This window comes from Strongylocentrotus purpuratus, unplaced genomic scaffold (assembly GCF_000002235.5).
Source record: "Strongylocentrotus purpuratus isolate Spur 01 unplaced genomic scaffold, Spur_5.0 spur5_scaffold_7, whole genome shotgun sequence".
Lineage (NCBI taxonomy): Eukaryota > Metazoa > Echinodermata > Echinoidea > Camarodonta > Strongylocentrotidae > Strongylocentrotus > Strongylocentrotus purpuratus.
The window spans coordinates 10,259,076-10,277,666 of NW_022145613.1; the positions used below are offsets into that span (position 1 = coordinate 10,259,076).

At 39.3% G+C, this 18,591-nt stretch overlaps 1 protein-coding gene across 1 annotated transcript; it reads right to left on the reverse strand.

The window, feature by feature from the left end:
• Positions 1-778: 778 nt before the first annotated feature.
• Positions 779-16,669, reverse strand: LOC100891092 (solute carrier organic anion transporter family member 4A1). The gene is made up of 12 exons (XM_030974964.1): positions 16,292-16,669; positions 12,137-12,453; positions 11,123-11,434; positions 10,216-10,414; positions 9,535-9,634; positions 8,281-8,402; positions 7,007-7,261; positions 5,797-5,992; positions 4,630-4,792; positions 3,571-3,740; positions 2,444-2,507; positions 779-1,761 (listed from the first exon to the last, which is right to left on the reverse strand). The coding sequence occupies exons 2-11, from the start codon at positions 12,416-12,418 to the stop codon at positions 2,444-2,446; spliced, it is 1,863 nt and encodes a 620-aa protein (XP_030830824.1). The 5' UTR covers positions 12,419-12,453; positions 16,292-16,669; the 3' UTR covers positions 779-1,761.
• Between the last annotated feature and the right edge of the window lie 1,922 nt (positions 16,670-18,591).

The window sequence follows — 18,591 nt, forward strand, 5'->3', positions numbered from 1 at the left end:
CTCTGTATTCCAGGAAAATGTTCTGTGTGAATATCTTTCAAATTTCATAGAATAATAGAGGAACAGACAAAACAACGTTTAGTTTCTCACATCATTTATTTTCAATGTAACTTTAAATTCAACACTGACATCCAGTTCACTAGTTAAGGCAGTGTTTTAACATGTCTATGTCAATACATCTATATTATTGCCAATTTATAGGGAACGTTCCTTTTTATCTAATATTAACAATAATCAATTTTATTTGTAAGCTGCGTGAGTAATATAAAATTTATCTTATATACAAAATGTACAAACTGCCCCTTAATAAAACATTTAGGTCATCAACCAGAGATTGACAATCTACGCTATTTTTAGAATAACCTTCTGTTCTTTCGTTATAGAGACAGATCTTACAACAATAAACGTAGGCCTATTTTAATTCAATCGAACGTTACTAATATATGGTTGAAATGTGACATATCGTGTTCTTATTCAAATACCCTACGTTAAAATAGGTCATCATAATATCTTTCAAAATTTACACACTACATAAACTTACGCAACAATAAAAATCCTACACGCTGTGTGTCCGACCGGATACAGTGGCGGATCCAGGAGGGGGGTACAGGGGGCACGTGTCCCCCCGGCCAAAACAAAATAACAATAATAATAATAATAATAATGTGCACTCCCCCCCCCCCCCCCCAATGAGCAAATTTGGGGCCGGCGCGATTTTCAAATATTCGGGAGCACAACAAAATATATATGTCCTCTTACTCCCCGTGTGCCCCCCCCCCCCCCCGGGAAGAAATTCCTGGATCCGCCCATGGGATAGGTCGTGTATGAGGACAAATAAAATCCCATTTGAACAGGTTTGAATCTAGGGTTTGATGAATATTTCCCAAATTATGTTGAAGAAAAAACATCGTATACGAAAAATACTGATAGCAGTTAGGGTTTGTTAAATGTATTTTCCTTGAAAAAATACAGCGTCAAGCGCTTTATTTTTGCAAAGTGTCCACAGCCCCTACCCTTACTACTGGAATGTGACAATGTCCTTTGCTTAATAAAATTAATCTACGTCATAAAAAGGTCACCATAGATTTTAGATTCACATTACACATTTGCATGAATAATTACACATGTAAGTACCTTTCATCTAATTAGTGCGTTCGATATTTTCTTCAAAGAAAGGACATTTTCATAGTTCACAGTTTCACACACACTCGAAACAAACCGACAGGTATTTTCACCGTTTTAATAACAGCTCAATTAAAATTTCGACGTAGCTGGCTCACTATTGCCTGTTGCGTCGCCATTCAACTCGCCCTTTTCGGTGACCTCGACACCGTTCGCCAACTTGATCTGGTCTTCCTCTTCGAATACGAGCTTGTAGAAGACGAGGACGCCGATGAAGAAGAGGGTGGAGAGGGTTTTCAAACAGACGACGAGGATCAGGGTGTTCTTCTCAGAATTTCGACGTAGCTGGCTCACTATTGCCTGTTGCGTCGCCATTCAACTCGCCCTTTTCGGTGACCTCGACACCGTTCGCCAACTTGATCTTGTCTTCCTCTTCGAAGACGGGTTTGTAGAAGACGAGGGCGCCGATGAAGAAGAGGATGGAGACGCATTTCAAGCAGACGACGAGGATGAGGGTGTTCTGGGCCAGGATGGCGTTGTTGTACATCCAGCAGGTCCGCGCGCCATCGCAATCCTCTTCCCAGATGCTGCAGGCGTTGTCGATGAGGAGACCGAAGATGACAGGGCCCGGGACGGTGCCTGTTTTGGTCAAGAGATGAGTAACAAGGGGATAAGGACAACGGTGGTTTAAAACCCATCAATACTAGTGAACAGGAGGGATTAGACTACCCTGTATGGTTACTGGAAAGGTGTTATCCAATCAAATAAGCTCTCAATTAACATAAGAAAAAGAGGATCATGGGGACCAATGTTCATCGATTATGCATAGTTTGTTATATAGAGGGAGCAAGTAGCTATAAGTAGTGCAGTGTGGCTTTAAGGCAGGCAACCAGCCCATGCCTCCCTTTTAAACCAATCTGGAATTCGTCAAGTAGAAATTCCCCCAAGTCATGTTTTTTTCTTCATAATTGCACCTCTGGAGGAATCCTTGATCCGCTACTGTACTAACGGATAAAGAGAGGGGGCGGGGGAGGGGCATTTACCCAATTTGCCTTCAACAAATCGACATGATACCAAAAAGGGATTTCTTGTAAATAATGATTATACTGACAAATGTCTGTTTTGAAATTACTTATAAACTCAATATCATTTTCCTAATTGTGTAGATTATAAGTCATCCAAATCAATGGCAGCATCAATATTTCATTTACAATTTTGCAGATAGCGAGGCACGATATAAAGTGTGCACCATTATGTTTTATTTACTTCTAATCTACGCATTCTATATGGTAAAAATAGGAATATACCATGGATATCTTACCTAATGCCCGATATAGTAGTGAATTGATCCTAGAGCAAAGGCCTTCTGTGAATTGGCAACACACCTGTAGATAACGAGAGAGCGAGAATATAATAAATTCATTTTATATGATTTCTATCAAAACTTGATAGCATAGAATTTTTAAGAAATCATCTTTATAGGTCAGTCTCATTGGCCTCTTGTGGTGCCTATAGAGATTACATGGATGTTCGGATTATGTATATATGTATGTCATTTTCATCTTTGCACATTTCTAGGGGCGATGCACAGGGCTACTAAATTGCCTTTGCTATCATAATGGTGCTTCAATACATTCATCAGCATCATCATCATTTACTGAAGTCAGCATTTTCCCTCTTACAATGGGTTTTTTTACTTTTCGCGCCATGATGGCACTTCCCCTCCCTCCAATTCTTCATGTGTCGAGCATCCTCCTCATTTACACCAACCATACGGCTTTCTTACTTCACAAAATCTTTCCATGATATCTTCGGTCTTTCCTTCTCTCCTATGCCGTTCACTTCCACATATCACACTCTTTTCACAGATTCATAATATTCCCTACTCAATACAGTCATGACCCATCCGTCTTAATCCACTTCTCTTGATACCACTTCCACCACAGTTTCTTCCGGACCCAACCTTTCCATGCGCTCACTAATTTGTGTGCTTTCTATCGGACAGTTTCACACCACACATCTTTCGTATCATGTTATCCCCAAGATACCTTCCACTTCTGTTTTCACACTGTTCGAGGAATTAACTCCAAGATATTCCCCCGTCCCCCCCCCCCCCGAAAAAAAATAGTGCTTACTACCCTCCCCCCCCCCCCCCCCCTGTCCTCCCCACTAAGCGAATTTGCGACCGGCGCGATTTTCAAATTTTCGGGAGCAAAAAAAAAAAAAAAGTGCTCTTATTCCCCCCCCCCCCCCCCCCTCCCTCCCCGCTTATTCAGCGGCCGGCTGAGTCGTTGCGAAATTTTCGGCCCGATTTAAAGATGTTAACCCCCCCCCCCCTTGAAAAAATCCTGCGTACGCTACTGATTTCACCCCATGCTATTTTGTGCCCCCCCCCCCCCCCCCTGTAAGAAATTCCTGGATCCGCCACTGTGTCGAGTTCGTCCTTACCTGAGCATGGCTGTGATCGACGGGACGATGGCGAAAAACGTGCTTAAAAGCATGATGAAGAGCAAGGCGAGGAAGAGGTTTTGCTGAGGGCATTCATAGCCACACTTTCCCGTTACTGCCCGAGTAATACCATCCTGGGATGCGTCTATGCAGCTGCAGTCAGAGTATTCCTAAAACAATACGTAAACACACATAAAATGATAGCAAACTAAGTTTTCATTAAAATGTGCTTTAAATCAATAACACAATGTTGCGTGAAAATGGGCTGACGATTTATACAAAACAATAGAGTTACTTTTTTTAAAATCTGCATTATTGCATGAATTAAATCTTTACGATACGTGCTTCCAAATGTAGATACTTCATTGTTTAAATGATTTGGTAGCCTAAAAAAACATCATTCTAATATGCATAATCCGAGAACAAATTATACAAAATCAGTCGTCAAACACAGTGGTCTCCACTGAACTCACTTTTAGTATAGTTTAAGGATGGAAATTTGCCTAGAAGCCTCAATCAAACCCCCTCCCCCTCCCTCCCTCTTCATCTCCGAGTCCAAGGATTCGACGCACCTGACCGAAAACGTTTTTATTCTTATTCGAAACAATTGTCAATTGAATGTCGGGCTCATGGTTAATCAATAATTTAACTAAATATTTTAGAAACGGGAATTGTTACTGCAGGGCCCTTCAGGACCACAATATACGAGGTTTCCCATACTGACATAACATGTCATTATCACCATCAGCATCATCAGGCGCGTACGCAGGGGGTTGGGGGTTGAACCCCCCCCCCCCTTGCGATTTTTGTTTAAATAATTTTTTTATAATAATATATTTAAAAAAAATAAAAAAACTATGCCACTGGCTGACCTAAAAAGGTGACCTTAACCCCCAACCCCAACGGAGCAAAATGTCAAATTTTCAAATTTCGAGACCAAAAAAAAAAAGAGTCCTCTTACCCCCCCCCCCCCCCCCCTCCGCTTATTCAGCGGCTGGCGGAGTCGTTGCTAAATTTTCGGCCCGATTTAAAAATGTTAGCCCCCCCCCCCCCCCATACCTTGACATCGTCGACTTCAAACATGTTAAGACAGCCGGCGTGACAGGGTGAATAGTAGAGGACATTGTCGCTGCCGCACACCGGATCGTAATCGTTGGAACAGTGACAGTCTGCGTTACAAGGCGCAGTCAGGTTCCCTTCGTCTCCAGTGAAAGGCAGTGATCTGCACATTGGTAACAAAAGTCATTTAAAGATAAAGTTGAGTTCTGGTCATGCGATTGAATAGTGAAAGAAACGGTGTGGAATTGATCAGAAAAGGTTGATTGTCTAGCATTTAAGTATTGGTGTGTACTGCAAGGTTCTGGAATCGTCAAAATGATAAGAAATTTGGCCCATTCTTGGTAAAGTTACAAGCACTGTACACAGAAAGATGTAAATGGGATTTTACACGATCATGTGGCATAAAAATCCGTCCCGATTGTTATGCTGTTACATGCCATATTTAGAATATGAAGGCATTTGAAGATCCATGCTTTTCAGGAACATGTTTTATCTGATATTCTTCCACACTTGCATAATAACAATGATAACGCTCACAAATTTTGTTTCACCTCTTCCCAAAACTCAACCTTCTCTTTAACGAACAGAGCCCCGGAACAGAAAGAGTTGCAATCAATTGAAAAAAGGACAATGGCCAATCAAGATTATCGTTGATTGAACATGATTTTATATTGTTAAAAGGGCTGACTATTAACCAATCAAAATCGTTATTTCAAATTTGCAATAGATAGCAAACCTTTGTATTACGGGGCCCTGATTTAAGATATTTGATTAACGCTCAGTAACTAAGTAACCTTTCAGTTTATTTTTGTGCTGCATGGAATGTTTATTGTATCGCATTTATATCCATGTATGACCATCCAAAAATCATAAAATGAGAGAGAGAGAGAGAGAGAGAGAGGGAGAGAGGGGAGAGAGGGGGGGGGGGTATACAAGATACGCGACTGCAAGTTTAAATACAATCACTTGAATTTGATAATCTAGGGTTATCGTGATTTATAGTGTCTTTAACCAATGGGTTTCGAACCACTGTTCTGTTCTACGCGTGAACCATCGCACCCCTTACATTGATTTGTAATTGTTGTTTTTTGTTTGCTAGTTTTTTTTAATTGCAGAGAATCAAACCAACATATTCAAATTGTGTCACGCGAAATCTCGAATTCGTACTTGTTATCGTATTCGACGGTCACGCCAGCGAAGTCGACGTTGGGACAGGAGATGATGAAGACGAAGAGAGCAGCGAGAGATATGGTGAGGACCCCGATACAGAACTTGATCATGCCTTTGAACTCGAGCTTGAAGTACCGCACGATGAGCCCACCGACGATGCAGCCGATGAGACTGGATGGGATGACCATTACGCCTGCATGGTTTGGAGAAAGAGTATAAAACGTTGTCTAAGGGTTTATTCCGATTTAGCAACATGAAGTATTTGAAAGGTGGATGCTATTCCCCTTAAGATACCTGGTTGTAGGAGAGAATTCCTAACTATACCAAAAGCTTTCCTGACATAGCAACACTAGTATGTCAATAAGTCCAGATAGTGACACCTAAATGTATACCTGGTTGGAGAAGACTTAGTGAAGAGCCTTTTCTCTTAACTTTTGCTTTCCTGACATAGCAGCACTAATGTTTCAAGTTGGAATCCATCATTAGAGATACATACAGTATTTGTATATCAAGTTGTAGAAGGCATTGTGTATCTTAGTTTATCTTATATTTTGCTGATATAGCAACAATAATGTTTTTTATGTCGATTCCATCCTTATGGATAGATGAAGAAAACATAAAGAATACTTAAACATTTTTCCCCTTAATTTTCCGACTTGTTTTTGTATGATGGATTCATCATAATATAAGCTTTTATTCACATTAGGCTAATGAGAATAATTCGTCACCAGGCTTTACTGAAGAACAAAAAAAATCAATGACATGTTTTTTTTTTTCCTACCAATTATATAGTAAAATCATTGGCGACCAGAGGTATCAACCGAATAGTTCATGACGAGGCGGTCTTGAAAATCCATCATTTGTTATATCCATACCTACTGCAATCGCACCCATCCACCGGCATTCCGGGGTCATTTTATTCCAATAAAATAGTTCGTCACCCGGTTAAACAGTAACGAGCACGGAGATTAATCCTCCATAACCTTGCACCACGCCAATAACAAAGGTCAAGGCATGCATGACCTACTCTTAGTAGGTGCATGGTCAAGGAAAGTCTTTGTCTCACACGCTGGGCAAGTATCAGAATCACAGAAACGTAAGTAGAGCTGCAGAAGAGAGAGAGCAAGACGCCCCCTCTCACCAAGCCTGGCGGAAATCATCGAAATCGATGGGTGGCGCCAACAAACCCAACAGCTGCAAAACTCACCGGCAACCAGGGCAGCCGTGCCCGATGTGAAGTTGAACTGAGACTCGAGATACTTGGGTCCAAAGACGGCGATACTGGCCAGGATAAACCATTCCGTGCAGGAAGCACCGTTCAGACACATGAATGGGAGGTTCTTGAGGAGGTTTACGGCAGCCTTGGGGAAGTCCTTGATCTTGTTGCCGAACCCTGCCCGAGCATTGAAGGTGGAGCCCTTCTGAGCCTCCTCTTTGCGGGCCGCGTTCAGTGCGATGGAACCTGCAGGCGAGGAATAAATAAATAGAGATTACCATTTATTTTACTGTAACAAAAGATGATAAAAATAATATCTTATATTGCCGACGGTAGTCTCATCAGTATTGATAATGCTCTTTTCCAATGGCTCTGCAATTATTAATACCCCAGTATTTCCAGGTACCCACTAACACCGTGGTCGAGAGAGTAGAATACACTGATACATAATGGGCATAGGTTGCAAACAACGAAAAACTATCGTCACAGATCATGTCGTCATCTTCCTTTTTTGTTAAAGATACAATATCATCATACAGAAGAATACAAGTAAGACGTCAACGATGTCTTCAGCATTATTCAATTACGACACGTCGACTAATGCGAGACAATTGTAAAGATAGGATTTCGTCACCATAGAGGCAGATCGACATCCGTAGTTATGGAAATTCAACATTTACCATGTAAAACATTATAGCATTTAACGATTGAAGAATTGTTTTCATGGTGATGACGTCGGGTTTTCCAGTTTTTCAAGTCATTCGCATTTCGTTATGCATTTCAATTTATTATAATTCAACCAATCGCGGTCGCCTATCATTCCGACAAACATTATCGTCTTATATTCAAGGGAAATTCTAGTAAGGTAATAAATAGCCTGCATCAAGAAAGACACCCCTCACAAAGACCCCCCTTCAAAAACAACCCTTCCATTTTTTATATACTACGTTGAACTACGGCCCGTAATAACCCGTGAAAGCTTTACAGAATTTTAGTATATTGAGGCATGATGACAAGAAAGGCAATTTCTGCATCGGCAAACAGCCCCCATCCCCTACATGTATATCCCCATAAACTTAACCCCCTACTCTCTCTCTCTCTCTCTCTCTCTCTCTCTGACATGAACCTGAAAAAGATTTATAGGAAATCCCAGGTATAATGACAGGAAAAGCAATTGCTGCATCCACAAAGAGCCCCCAGTACAATCCCCACCCCACCCCCATCATTCACCCTTCACACCATTCTGAAGTATGGTATATATTAACCTGGTAAAGCTCTAGGGAATCCTATCAGAGGTATGATGACAAAAAAGGCGAGAGCTGCATCGATGAAGAAACCCATCCACCAACCACCAATCCAGAGAGGACTCTCAGGCGTCAATCCAAAGCTATCAAGAAAAATATACACATACACCCACACTATTATCAGTAATGATAGTAATAGTAATATGCGCAAGAGGTGACTCCAATAGTACTATTTACTGAGGGGCGCAGCGAAGTCACCGAGGCCCATAGTTTTAACCAGTAGCTCGAATAGAAGGCATGGTATATTTTTTATATCCTGCATCAAAAATTTATTTTATAAAAAAAATAGTTAAAAAAATATTTTAAAAAACTTTTTTGGAAGAAAAAAAATTAGAAAAAAAAAATGTCAATTTTTGTCTAAAAAGATTTATTTTTTTAATTTTTTTATTAAATTAAGATTTGAAGAAAAAAAAAATTCAATTAAAAAAATAAAAAATTCACATTTTTTTTCAACTCCCAAATAGTACTCCCAAATAGTACTCTCATATAGTACTTTCTAAAAATAGTTCTGGTCGTGGGACGAGCTCTCAACCAATTAAAAGCCAACAACTTTTTGATGCAGGATATAATACTATTTCCTGAGGGGCACAGCCCCGAAGCAAATGGTACTTTTGGGGTCACCGAGGCCAATAGTTTTAAACCCGTACCTCGAAAAGTAGGCAGAGTATAAATTTGTTTTATATCCTGCATCAAAAATTAATTTAAAAAAAAAATACATTTTTGATGCAGGATATAATTATAAATATATCCCCCCAATTGCAATTAAGTATTGTGGGGGCCTGCAATTTGGGAAGGGGTGTACCCTGGTCAAGATACATTAATGGAGTAACCAAAGAAAGCGCGGAAAATATATTTTATCCACCACTTTGGCATTCCTTAATCATTGATGAATTCATCATAGCATTGAATTTGGATACCATGCAGCAAATTTCGCATAAGGTGACGATTTTTATTGCTGGAACGTCAACCTTTCGTTTCCTCGGATATTTGGAGCAAAGAAATCTGGCAAATTTTTGACACTTTATTTTGAGTGATTTCGTCATTGAAATACACTACATAAGAAATGAAATATACCACTAGACCACAATCACTACCCGAATGTGAGATGAGGGTTCCCCAAATATTGGTAATTTCTTAATTCACGGGGGTCTGCAGTACCGCCCCTCCCTGTCGTACATCTATGTATGGAGGATATTAAGAAGAGGTTAAACTCACTCGTCTGGATCTACATTGACGTCTACATAGAAGGTTAGAAAGAGTCCACCGAGAATGTAGCCAATAGCCGGTCCTAATGTCGACATAGCCTGGAATATACCTGTCAAAAATATATAATAGGGTTAAAGTGTGAATCACCTGATTGCAAAAAGGAGATGAGCATGCACTAAAAATGTGTTCTAAAAGGTCGCAGTTAATGTCTCGACTCCAGTTGAATAAGAAACTTTTGCCTGGCGTGTAGTTCTCTTTTACTTCAATAATTAGGATCAGATTTGTGAAAACATCACAATCTATCATCTGCTTGGTGGTTAACATATAGAAGGGGGAAGAAGAACACTTTGGCAAAGGTTAAGTTGTGAACAAATCGGAAAGTAAATGTTTAATTTACTTGTCTAAAAAGAATCGCTACCTTGTAGTATTTTCTAATAATATTTACCATAGATTCTTTTTATCCATACATTAACGAATAAATGTCATTTTCCTGTCAAATTATCTGTTTTTATGTGCGCAATCTTAAATATAAATAAACCAGGCAAAATTAAGTGAAAATAAAGAAAGGGACGGGAAAGGGTGTGGGAGGGGGGAGGAGGGGGTCATCATTTTATTGTTCGACCGTATAATCTGTGATCATCCTTACTATAGACTAAACTGAAAGTGGGGGTGAAGGGGATGGATATTTACCTATGTAAATGGCGACTAACGTAGGTTTGACGTTATCATCTATATATGTAAGACCCAGTGTGTAGATAGGTGAGGCACCAAGCCCGTGAAGAACCTGCGCTGCTATGAACACCGCGTAGTATTTGCTCAGACCGGTCTCGCCTGGCGCGCAGCCTCCGTTGTCGGTACCGTTGATGGCGCAGGTCGAGATATCTGACGCCTGCATGAAATAGAGATGGCGGGAGAGAGAGGGGAAGAGAGACAGAGACAGAGAGAGGGGATGAGGGAGGGGAGGGAGAGGAGGAGATTGGGAGGGAAAGAAGAGGGATGGTTAGGGGAGAGGAAAGGGATATGGAGGAGAGGGGTAGGAAGAGGAGGGATGGGAAGGGGAGAGGGAGAGACAGGGAGAGAGAGAGAGAGGGAGGAAAAGGGAAAATATATATAGAGATAGTGAGAGCAAGAGAGAGAGAGAGAGAGAGAGAGAGAGGGGGGGAGAGGGATACATATACGTAAATATTTACTTTCTTCTTCTTCCTGACGAAAAAACATTTTCCAGAATACTGAATACTAGAGCGTCGCTTGAACATAAATGTCGTATAGGGGTGTTGCCAACTTGTTTGACGAAATGTTCCAGAAAGTAAATAATTTGAGGATAAGGGGGGGGGGGAGGTACTCATATTTGTTCAGCTTGTCCACTAGAGACTAGTTCTCCTTGAAAGAAGAAGCCCCGCACGACATGGTTTATTTGAATACAATTTGAAGAATTAGAAAATTGGTTAGGGGAAATACTATGAAGAAGATTTCAAGAGCTACATCATGTCTATTGTTATTAATTACTAAAACTATCCTATAGCCAAATTCTTCAGTTTTGAATGAGCGGTATTATTATTATTGCAACCCCGGCTCATCCAACAATACCCCTACTTACATCCCTGGGTTCGTAGTAGTCCGTGGCGAAGTGAGGCAGCGTAAAGAGCAGGGACCCCATCGCAAAGACAAACGCCCCCACGCCCAGCCACCTGGGCTTGTGGCTCTTCTCGCCGAGGTAGGTGACGAAGACGATGACGATCATGACGGAGAAGTCGTAGCAGCTGGAGATGAAGCCGCTGCGGGCGCTGGTCAGGCTGAAGCGACGTTCGAGCGTGGTGGTGATCACGTAGATGATCCCGTTGACGGTCATGCTTTGTGCGATGACGAAGAGACAGAGGAAGAGGAGGTAGCCCTTGGAATTATTGAAGCACTGTGAGAGAGAAAGAGAGAGAGATGGAGAGAGAGAGAGAGAGGGGAGGGGTGGAGAGAGAGAGATAGGGAGAGATGGAGAGAGATAAAGAGAGAAAGAGAGAGAGAGAGAGAGAGAGAGAGAGAGAGAGATGGAGAGAGAGAAAGAGAGAGAAAGAGGAACAAGTGGAGAGGATTTATTATAGCATCTAGATGTCCGTGATAGATTCGTGGTGATGATATGATCAATTATCATGATGGCCATTTTACGTAATGATTTCATTTTATTTTCTAAACGAGTTAAGATGCATGGTATACAGATAGCCAATTGCCGTGGCCATGAAAGTCCTGTTTACATTAAGCTAACCATCTTTCTTTTTTGTACCAACCCACTCTATACGTCTTCCAACTGTTTCTGTATTCTGTTTAATCTTGTTCTCTGTTTAGTTTTACCCGATGTATACAGTAAAGGCATACACCCAATGGTGGTCCATAAACTCTGAGTCAAGAACCAACATATCGCACCAAGAATTAAATATACCGGAGCCCCGTTGCAGGAACTTACCACTGATGGTAACTTTGCCATCAATATTAACTACCATGGCAACATCACTGAACATCCAATGAAAGCAAGGTTCCAGGGAAGTTATCGTCGATGGCAAAGTTACCACCAATACTAAGTTTGATGCAACCGGGTCCGAATTGTCATCATGAGAATGATTACCTGTATGAATCCCGGTCTGATGCCGAACCATCCGCACTTTGGATTATCGTAATCATCGTCTTCCACATCGTCTACCATTTCATTATTTATACCGTTCGTTTTCCCGTGATCCTCGACATCACCGGCCTTGTCCTCGTCGAGATCGACGTTATCGTAGGCCGTGTTGACGTATGTGTTTTCCTGGTCGGGTGCGTTCGTCTCATCGTCCAGGTCGACGTCCTTGTGGGCTGTGTTCATATATACGTTTTCCTGGTCGTCGGCCTGTGTACCCCTGGATTCCATGTTGAAATGAACTCAGGGTAACGCCGGATCGAACACTGATTTGAAAACCGAAACAAAAAAACATCATTTTAAGTTAACCACACATCCTCCGGAGACTGTTGCTCTGGGTTTTCAAAATAATACATAATCATTTACATAAATTAACAATTATTTCTTCATTATACAGAGTTATAAAGTTTTCAGTACATTAAATAAGATGCATACAAACACAAATATTTTTTTCAATGAAAAAAGATAATTACAAAAAACGCAGGAGACCGCCATCATGAGCACTAGTTGAGTTCCTAACTTGAACCCAGGAACCAACACTAGAAATAACACTGTCCTGAAACATGGGCCAAAACAATGACCATAACCCTAACCATTACCCTTTATTTGTGATGAAATACAGCCCGGAGCTAGGGAGCAAAATATTGTCGGATCTATCGTTCTTCTTATTTTGTTTGGTAATTACTAATACGTGTACCTTTAATTGATAGGGGATACAAAATTAAAGTGGTTTTAAATGGTTTGATCTCTGATAATGTGTGTTTTATTGTGCCCTATATACAAATAAGATAAGAAATCAAAATTTGTAATGCCAATCTTCAGGGCCTTTACAAGATTATTTTTTTGTGATGATTGTTTTGTTTTCAAGAAGTTTGAAGACCTGATTAATTTTCCTATCTATTGACCTCATCACAACTGATCTATTTGAAAACAAATTATGGCCCGATTTGAAAAGAGCCAAGTCATTTTGGTGACCGACAAGTGTAATTCAACAATGGCTATGTAAAATGATAAGTACTATTGCATATATAATAATTTTGTAAATCGAACTATTGATTCTCTGATTCTCTGATAACCGAATGATGAGTTCTTTCATTTAAATGCACTTAATGGATATTCTCTTTTGTATTAGTCAAAATTAGTTGTTGCTAGATTGACTCTTCTTATACATGTACCTCTGTCGAGCACAGGATACATGATGATGCAGATATAGTAAATGGCAGGGAAACACAATCGCAACAACTTTCGAGAAATCAACTTATGGCAATTTCTATGGCCTTATACGTCGCCTCTTAAAACGAGTAGGCATTACAATCATGTATTACGTAAACAGAACATGATAACTATGGGACATCAAATAGTGTATTGAAATTGCCTTTGACTTAATGTTTTCGACAGTAGTTGCGATGATGTTGAAAGGACTTTAATTAATTACCGAATGGCATAGAATGCAAGAAAAGCATCCCTTACAGTTTTAAGAAATTTGAAATTTCATAAACTAATCCGAAGATCATAGGAAAAATGAGATGAGAAATTTAAAGGAGTTCCAGACCACTGCCATTACGCATATTATATTGCTTTCCTTCATTTAAATCGAGGGTTGGTATTATGTATTTTCTAATTCAATCCCACCCGTAGATTATTTGGTATAGCGCATTTTCCTTGTAGTTACAAAGCTCTTTGGAATAATTTGCTCCACAGTGTACATGTAGTATAATAACACTTCAAAAAAAACACCAGTTGAGCTATTATAAACAAAATCAGAGTAATCCATGCTCTCTTCCAAAAAGAAATTGGGAGTAAAATAATTACTTAACAACACACAAGAAAAATGTTTCACTACAAAAGATCCGAGAATAACAATAAGGGTTTGGCATTAAATTCAGATATTGCGGTTTAAAGGTCATGCCCGGCGTAATGACAAGATTTCAACTTGAGAAAATTAATCACAAATTAAACACACAGCTCAAAGGTGAAGTAAGCTTTAAAGTAAGTTATCTGTTTACGATCATATCAAAATTGATTTGTTTTTTCGACCAAGACGATGACTGGACATAATTCTAACACTGGAACTGATTGAAAGTTATCAATAATTCTATGGTATTGTTTTTTTTTTGCAGTATGCAAAGAAAACGGATTGGTTCTGCAGAAAGTCAGTAAGAATATAATGGCATAAATCAGAATGATTTCAAAATAGAAAGCGACTTGAAGGAAAATAGAAGAATAATTTTTTTTTTAATTAAAAAAAAGACAGAGACATGTATATGAAAATGAACGAGAAATAATATAAACAATACAAAGTAAATATAATGACGTAAGATTAAAAAGAATTAGTAGAATTATATCAATGCTTAAAAGGGCGTTTCCTTGTTTTCATTTATTAAGTAAACCCGGGTGTAATAGTAACAGTATCAGTGACAAACAATGATACAACCTCATTCAGGATCCCTGCGAGATAAAACAATGTATCCCTAATTCTGACAGAGAGTAGTGGCGTGTCTAGGGTTTTGAACTCGAGTGGGGGTGGGGGGGGGGCAAGGACGGCGATCACGGGGGGGGGGGGGGCGGGGGACACATCTCACCCTTGATTGTGATTTAGGGGGAGATCATCCCCAAAGGTTTTAAGAACAAATGTAATTATGTTTCCTCACAAACCCTTCCCCACTCAGTCATTAAGCTTCCTTGGTTGTGCCCCCCCCCCCCCCGTGTTAGAACCTGCCTCCCTTGAGGGGCGTTCGCCTCGACCAAGTCCAAATGCATACATCTATGCTAACGGGAGGTGATAGCAAAAATATACAGGGAGCCGATGCCCCAAAAACATTATTAGTGCATGTAATGCCCGTCGACCAAAGCATAAAGGGGTCCCCCCCCCTCTTCATGTCTGGCTCCACCTCTGGACCGATTCAATGCTAATGACGCTCATTCGCTTTAATTAGTAACCTGTCTGTTTGCTTAAAAGGGAACCACTATTTGATACCGAATGGATTTAGTGTGATAGAGCTATCTTGAATTTATCAGTTCGGTGTTATAAGCTTAATGCTACCACAGCAGATTGTATAATTCTGATTTGAAAGAATTGGTCCATATTGTAGGCCTAATGCATTATTTAATGCATTGTTATTGTTGTAGTAACATGAATATAATATCAATCAATGGGCATTTTATAATACTGAAAACAAAGTTAAACTAAAAAAGGAAAGAAAGTAAAAAAAAAAAAAAACCAAGAGAGAGAGACAGAGACAGACAGAGACAGAGAGAGAGTAACAGATACAGAGACAGAAAGACAGACAGACAGATATATAGACAGATATATAGACAGAGAAAGAGACAGAGAACGAAATAAATCGACATCGTCCTACATCATCTTTAAAGCATTTGCGTAATGAGAGGTTAATTTCATGAATAACGTCCACGTATCCATCCATGCGCAGTCCCGAATTTTGCTACACTTTGCACAATTCATTTAATTTACGCCCTTAAACATAATTGCTAACATATTCATACTGCTAAGCAGACTATATATTTTTTCCTGCTTTTTTAAAATCACATCAAATTTGCTGTCGTTTCGTACCAACAATGGTATTGATTGCTTGCTTGATTGTTGATTGGTTGATTGATTGGTTATGAATCTCGATGCAGGTCGTTGATACATCTGAATATATACAAGTAATTAGATAAATAAAATGCAATTTGGTTATTTCTACACTGCAAATTCGTTGTGTAACGTTGTGTAACGACTTTACACAAAATCGGATGGTTCACTCCTAACACAGGGGTTTTGTTAAGTTGTGTAAAAAAAAACCAATATAACACAACAATTTTGCAGAGTAAAGTTGTGTAACGAATCTGCAGTTTAGGACAACAACAACCCCAGGACAACAGTACTAACCTAATACTCTATATACTATATAATAATTACCCCTCTGTATTTAACCGGATGATAGCCCCGGTAGTTGTCCTTTGGATAGAGCGCAACACCGATGTAATGTTGAATCACACCGGGAACAAATGAAATTATAACACATTGAGTAAAAAGTATTAAAAATGAAAATCCAGTTAGGGTTTGAAATACAAGAAATTTGAGCTAGTCACTTGGTAACTCACCTTAAAACTGCTCTAAGTAGAAGAAGAACGAGACAGTCGCTAGTTTTCGTAATGCAATTCTACGTCCAAAATTATTGTAATGACTCTACGAGAGATACTTGGTTCAAACCGAGAAGTGAACCAAAAAGTGAGATGGAAGAAAATCAAGAAGCAAAAATGCTATGAAACGTTTTATGTCTCCATTTTCTTTTTTCAAGACGAGGCGATGATCAGAAGCAGAACGTTATAGTTGTAGTTGGGTCCTCAGCTTACTGATTTAACGAGATGAAGACAAAGAAACAACGACTCTTAAAAATGCTGTCAGCAAGAAATGATAAAACTCCAATGTCTCTAAATGTTGTAGCCGGAATAATGCAGTGCATCTAAATGAATGGAATACAATAAATTCATTCGTTGCACTAATTGATGCGAACGATTGATATAATCACCCGATTGTTTGCTCATCTCCCGTAAGTCACAGCTCAAGGTCGAAGGTCACTTTAGAAGCCAGCTAGCATCATCAGCTCGTATGAGTGTAATGCACTTTGGTGTTCCGACTTAGATTGAATTTAGCACTGAAAGGGTTAAACTCTCATGTGGGTGAATATTGGATGAATTACTGATGCATCCAGCAAAGGGTGATGCCCCCCTTCCCAGGCTGGAGAAGAAGGACAAATAATCAATTCTACACCACCCAGCAATGCACAGATACATTATGCCCCTAGATCTTACCGTCTGAAAGCGAGTGCATTTCCAACAAAACTAATTTCAATTTCTAAAAGCGTTATTTTTTTTTTTTAATCTGGTACTTTTCAGTCTTTTGTTTAACAACTCGCTGTTTTTGTTTTAGCCTTGAACTTCTTGGGTTAATGAATTCTGAATCAATGAATGAAATCAATGACCATGATGTTTGGGATACCCGAATGACAATTTTTTTTTAAAAATCTGTAAAAAAAAGAAAAAAAAGACATGCTTTGTATTGCAAATGTTTATTTTACGGGGTAAAGTCACACACACTAGTGGCAACGCCCCTTCTCAATTAAGAACATATCCTGTCCCCCCCCCCTCCCCTGGGCCCCTCGCGAAAGGAAAGCTTCAATACTCTGCAAGGGCGTGGCCTAAACATTTTGGAAAAGGGTTGATGGATAAATTTTGGGTCTAGTGAAAGCAAATCTGCAGATATTCAGAGAAAAATTATAAGAAGAGAAATAAAAAGTGAAGATACTTTGATTTCAACTTTTGCCGACAACGTATACCACCCCCCCCCCCCCCCCCAACAAAAAAAAGGGTAAAACGTTCTCAGATTTGAAATTAATGACAAGGGTATAATAAACGTCAATTTTTCATAGCAGTTACAGACATTACGCCGAAAACACATTTATCATGTGTGTCGTAATTGGGGGGTGGAGGGGGAGGGGGTCACACTCACATTTATAATTGTTCACACACCCAACCTTCCTGATATACGGTATAGTGGCACCCCTGATACTGTGTGTATAAATATATGTGTCACTCGTTAAGACATTCCATTAAAAAAGTCATAACAAAGTTCGAAACATCGTCAATGTTTGAACCTTTTTATCACATATAATCAACATCGTACGATGGAATTAAAATGTAGATCTTGATCATGTGAAGGAATATATAGGCATGTATACACACCGCCTGTTCAAAGTCCCAACACCACCAAACTTCTTCAGTCAACATCATTATCACAGAACCTACGTTTGTTTCATTCAAAATTCAATCAGTTAAAGACTCTATATATAGAACAGAGTATATATAACAGGATCAGAAGTGACAACAAGAAGCAGATGGAATAGGAGCTTCAACCAAGTTATAGTCGTCTTCCAGACTATTATTTTGAAGATAATGTCCTCCCCGTTTCGGAGGTTTTCCTTATAGGGCCTAAGATATCCAGCATCTCTGCCCCAATCAAACAGTCTGAAATTCAATACACATGCGAAATCCTTGAACATTTGTACCAATCAATACAGGGTATACCAACTCTAAATTGTGTAACTCATGCAAATAGTGACAGAGATACGGTGAACACAAATATTGTTAAAGATGAGCATGAACATTCTGAGCTGAGGGCATTGATCAGGGATAGTAATAATAATAATAATGATTCTTAATATTACTAAATGTACTACTACTACTACTAAATGAATAACCATGATATTAATAATAACAATAATGATAACCATACTACCACTAATAATACCAACAATATTAATCATAATGCTATCAATAATATCAATAATATTTATAATAATAATAATTATGATTATAGTTATAATAATGATAATTATGATTAT

What these genes read in the sequence shown, in the direction of transcription:
- LOC100891092 (XM_030974964.1), bottom strand. Translation starts at nt 12,418, where the DNA reads ATGGAATCCAGGGGTACACAGGCCGACGACCAGGAAAACGTATATATG. An exon ending in ACTACTACGAACCCAGGGAT is followed by an intron (nt 10,415 to 11,122) that starts GTAAGTAGGGGT and finishes TATTTCATGCAG; the next exon opens with GCGTCAGATATCTCGACCTG. An exon ending in CACGGCTGCCCTGGTTGCCG is followed by an intron (nt 5,993 to 7,006) that starts GTGAGTTTTGCA and finishes CAAACCATGCAG; the next exon opens with GCGTAATGGTCATCCCATCC.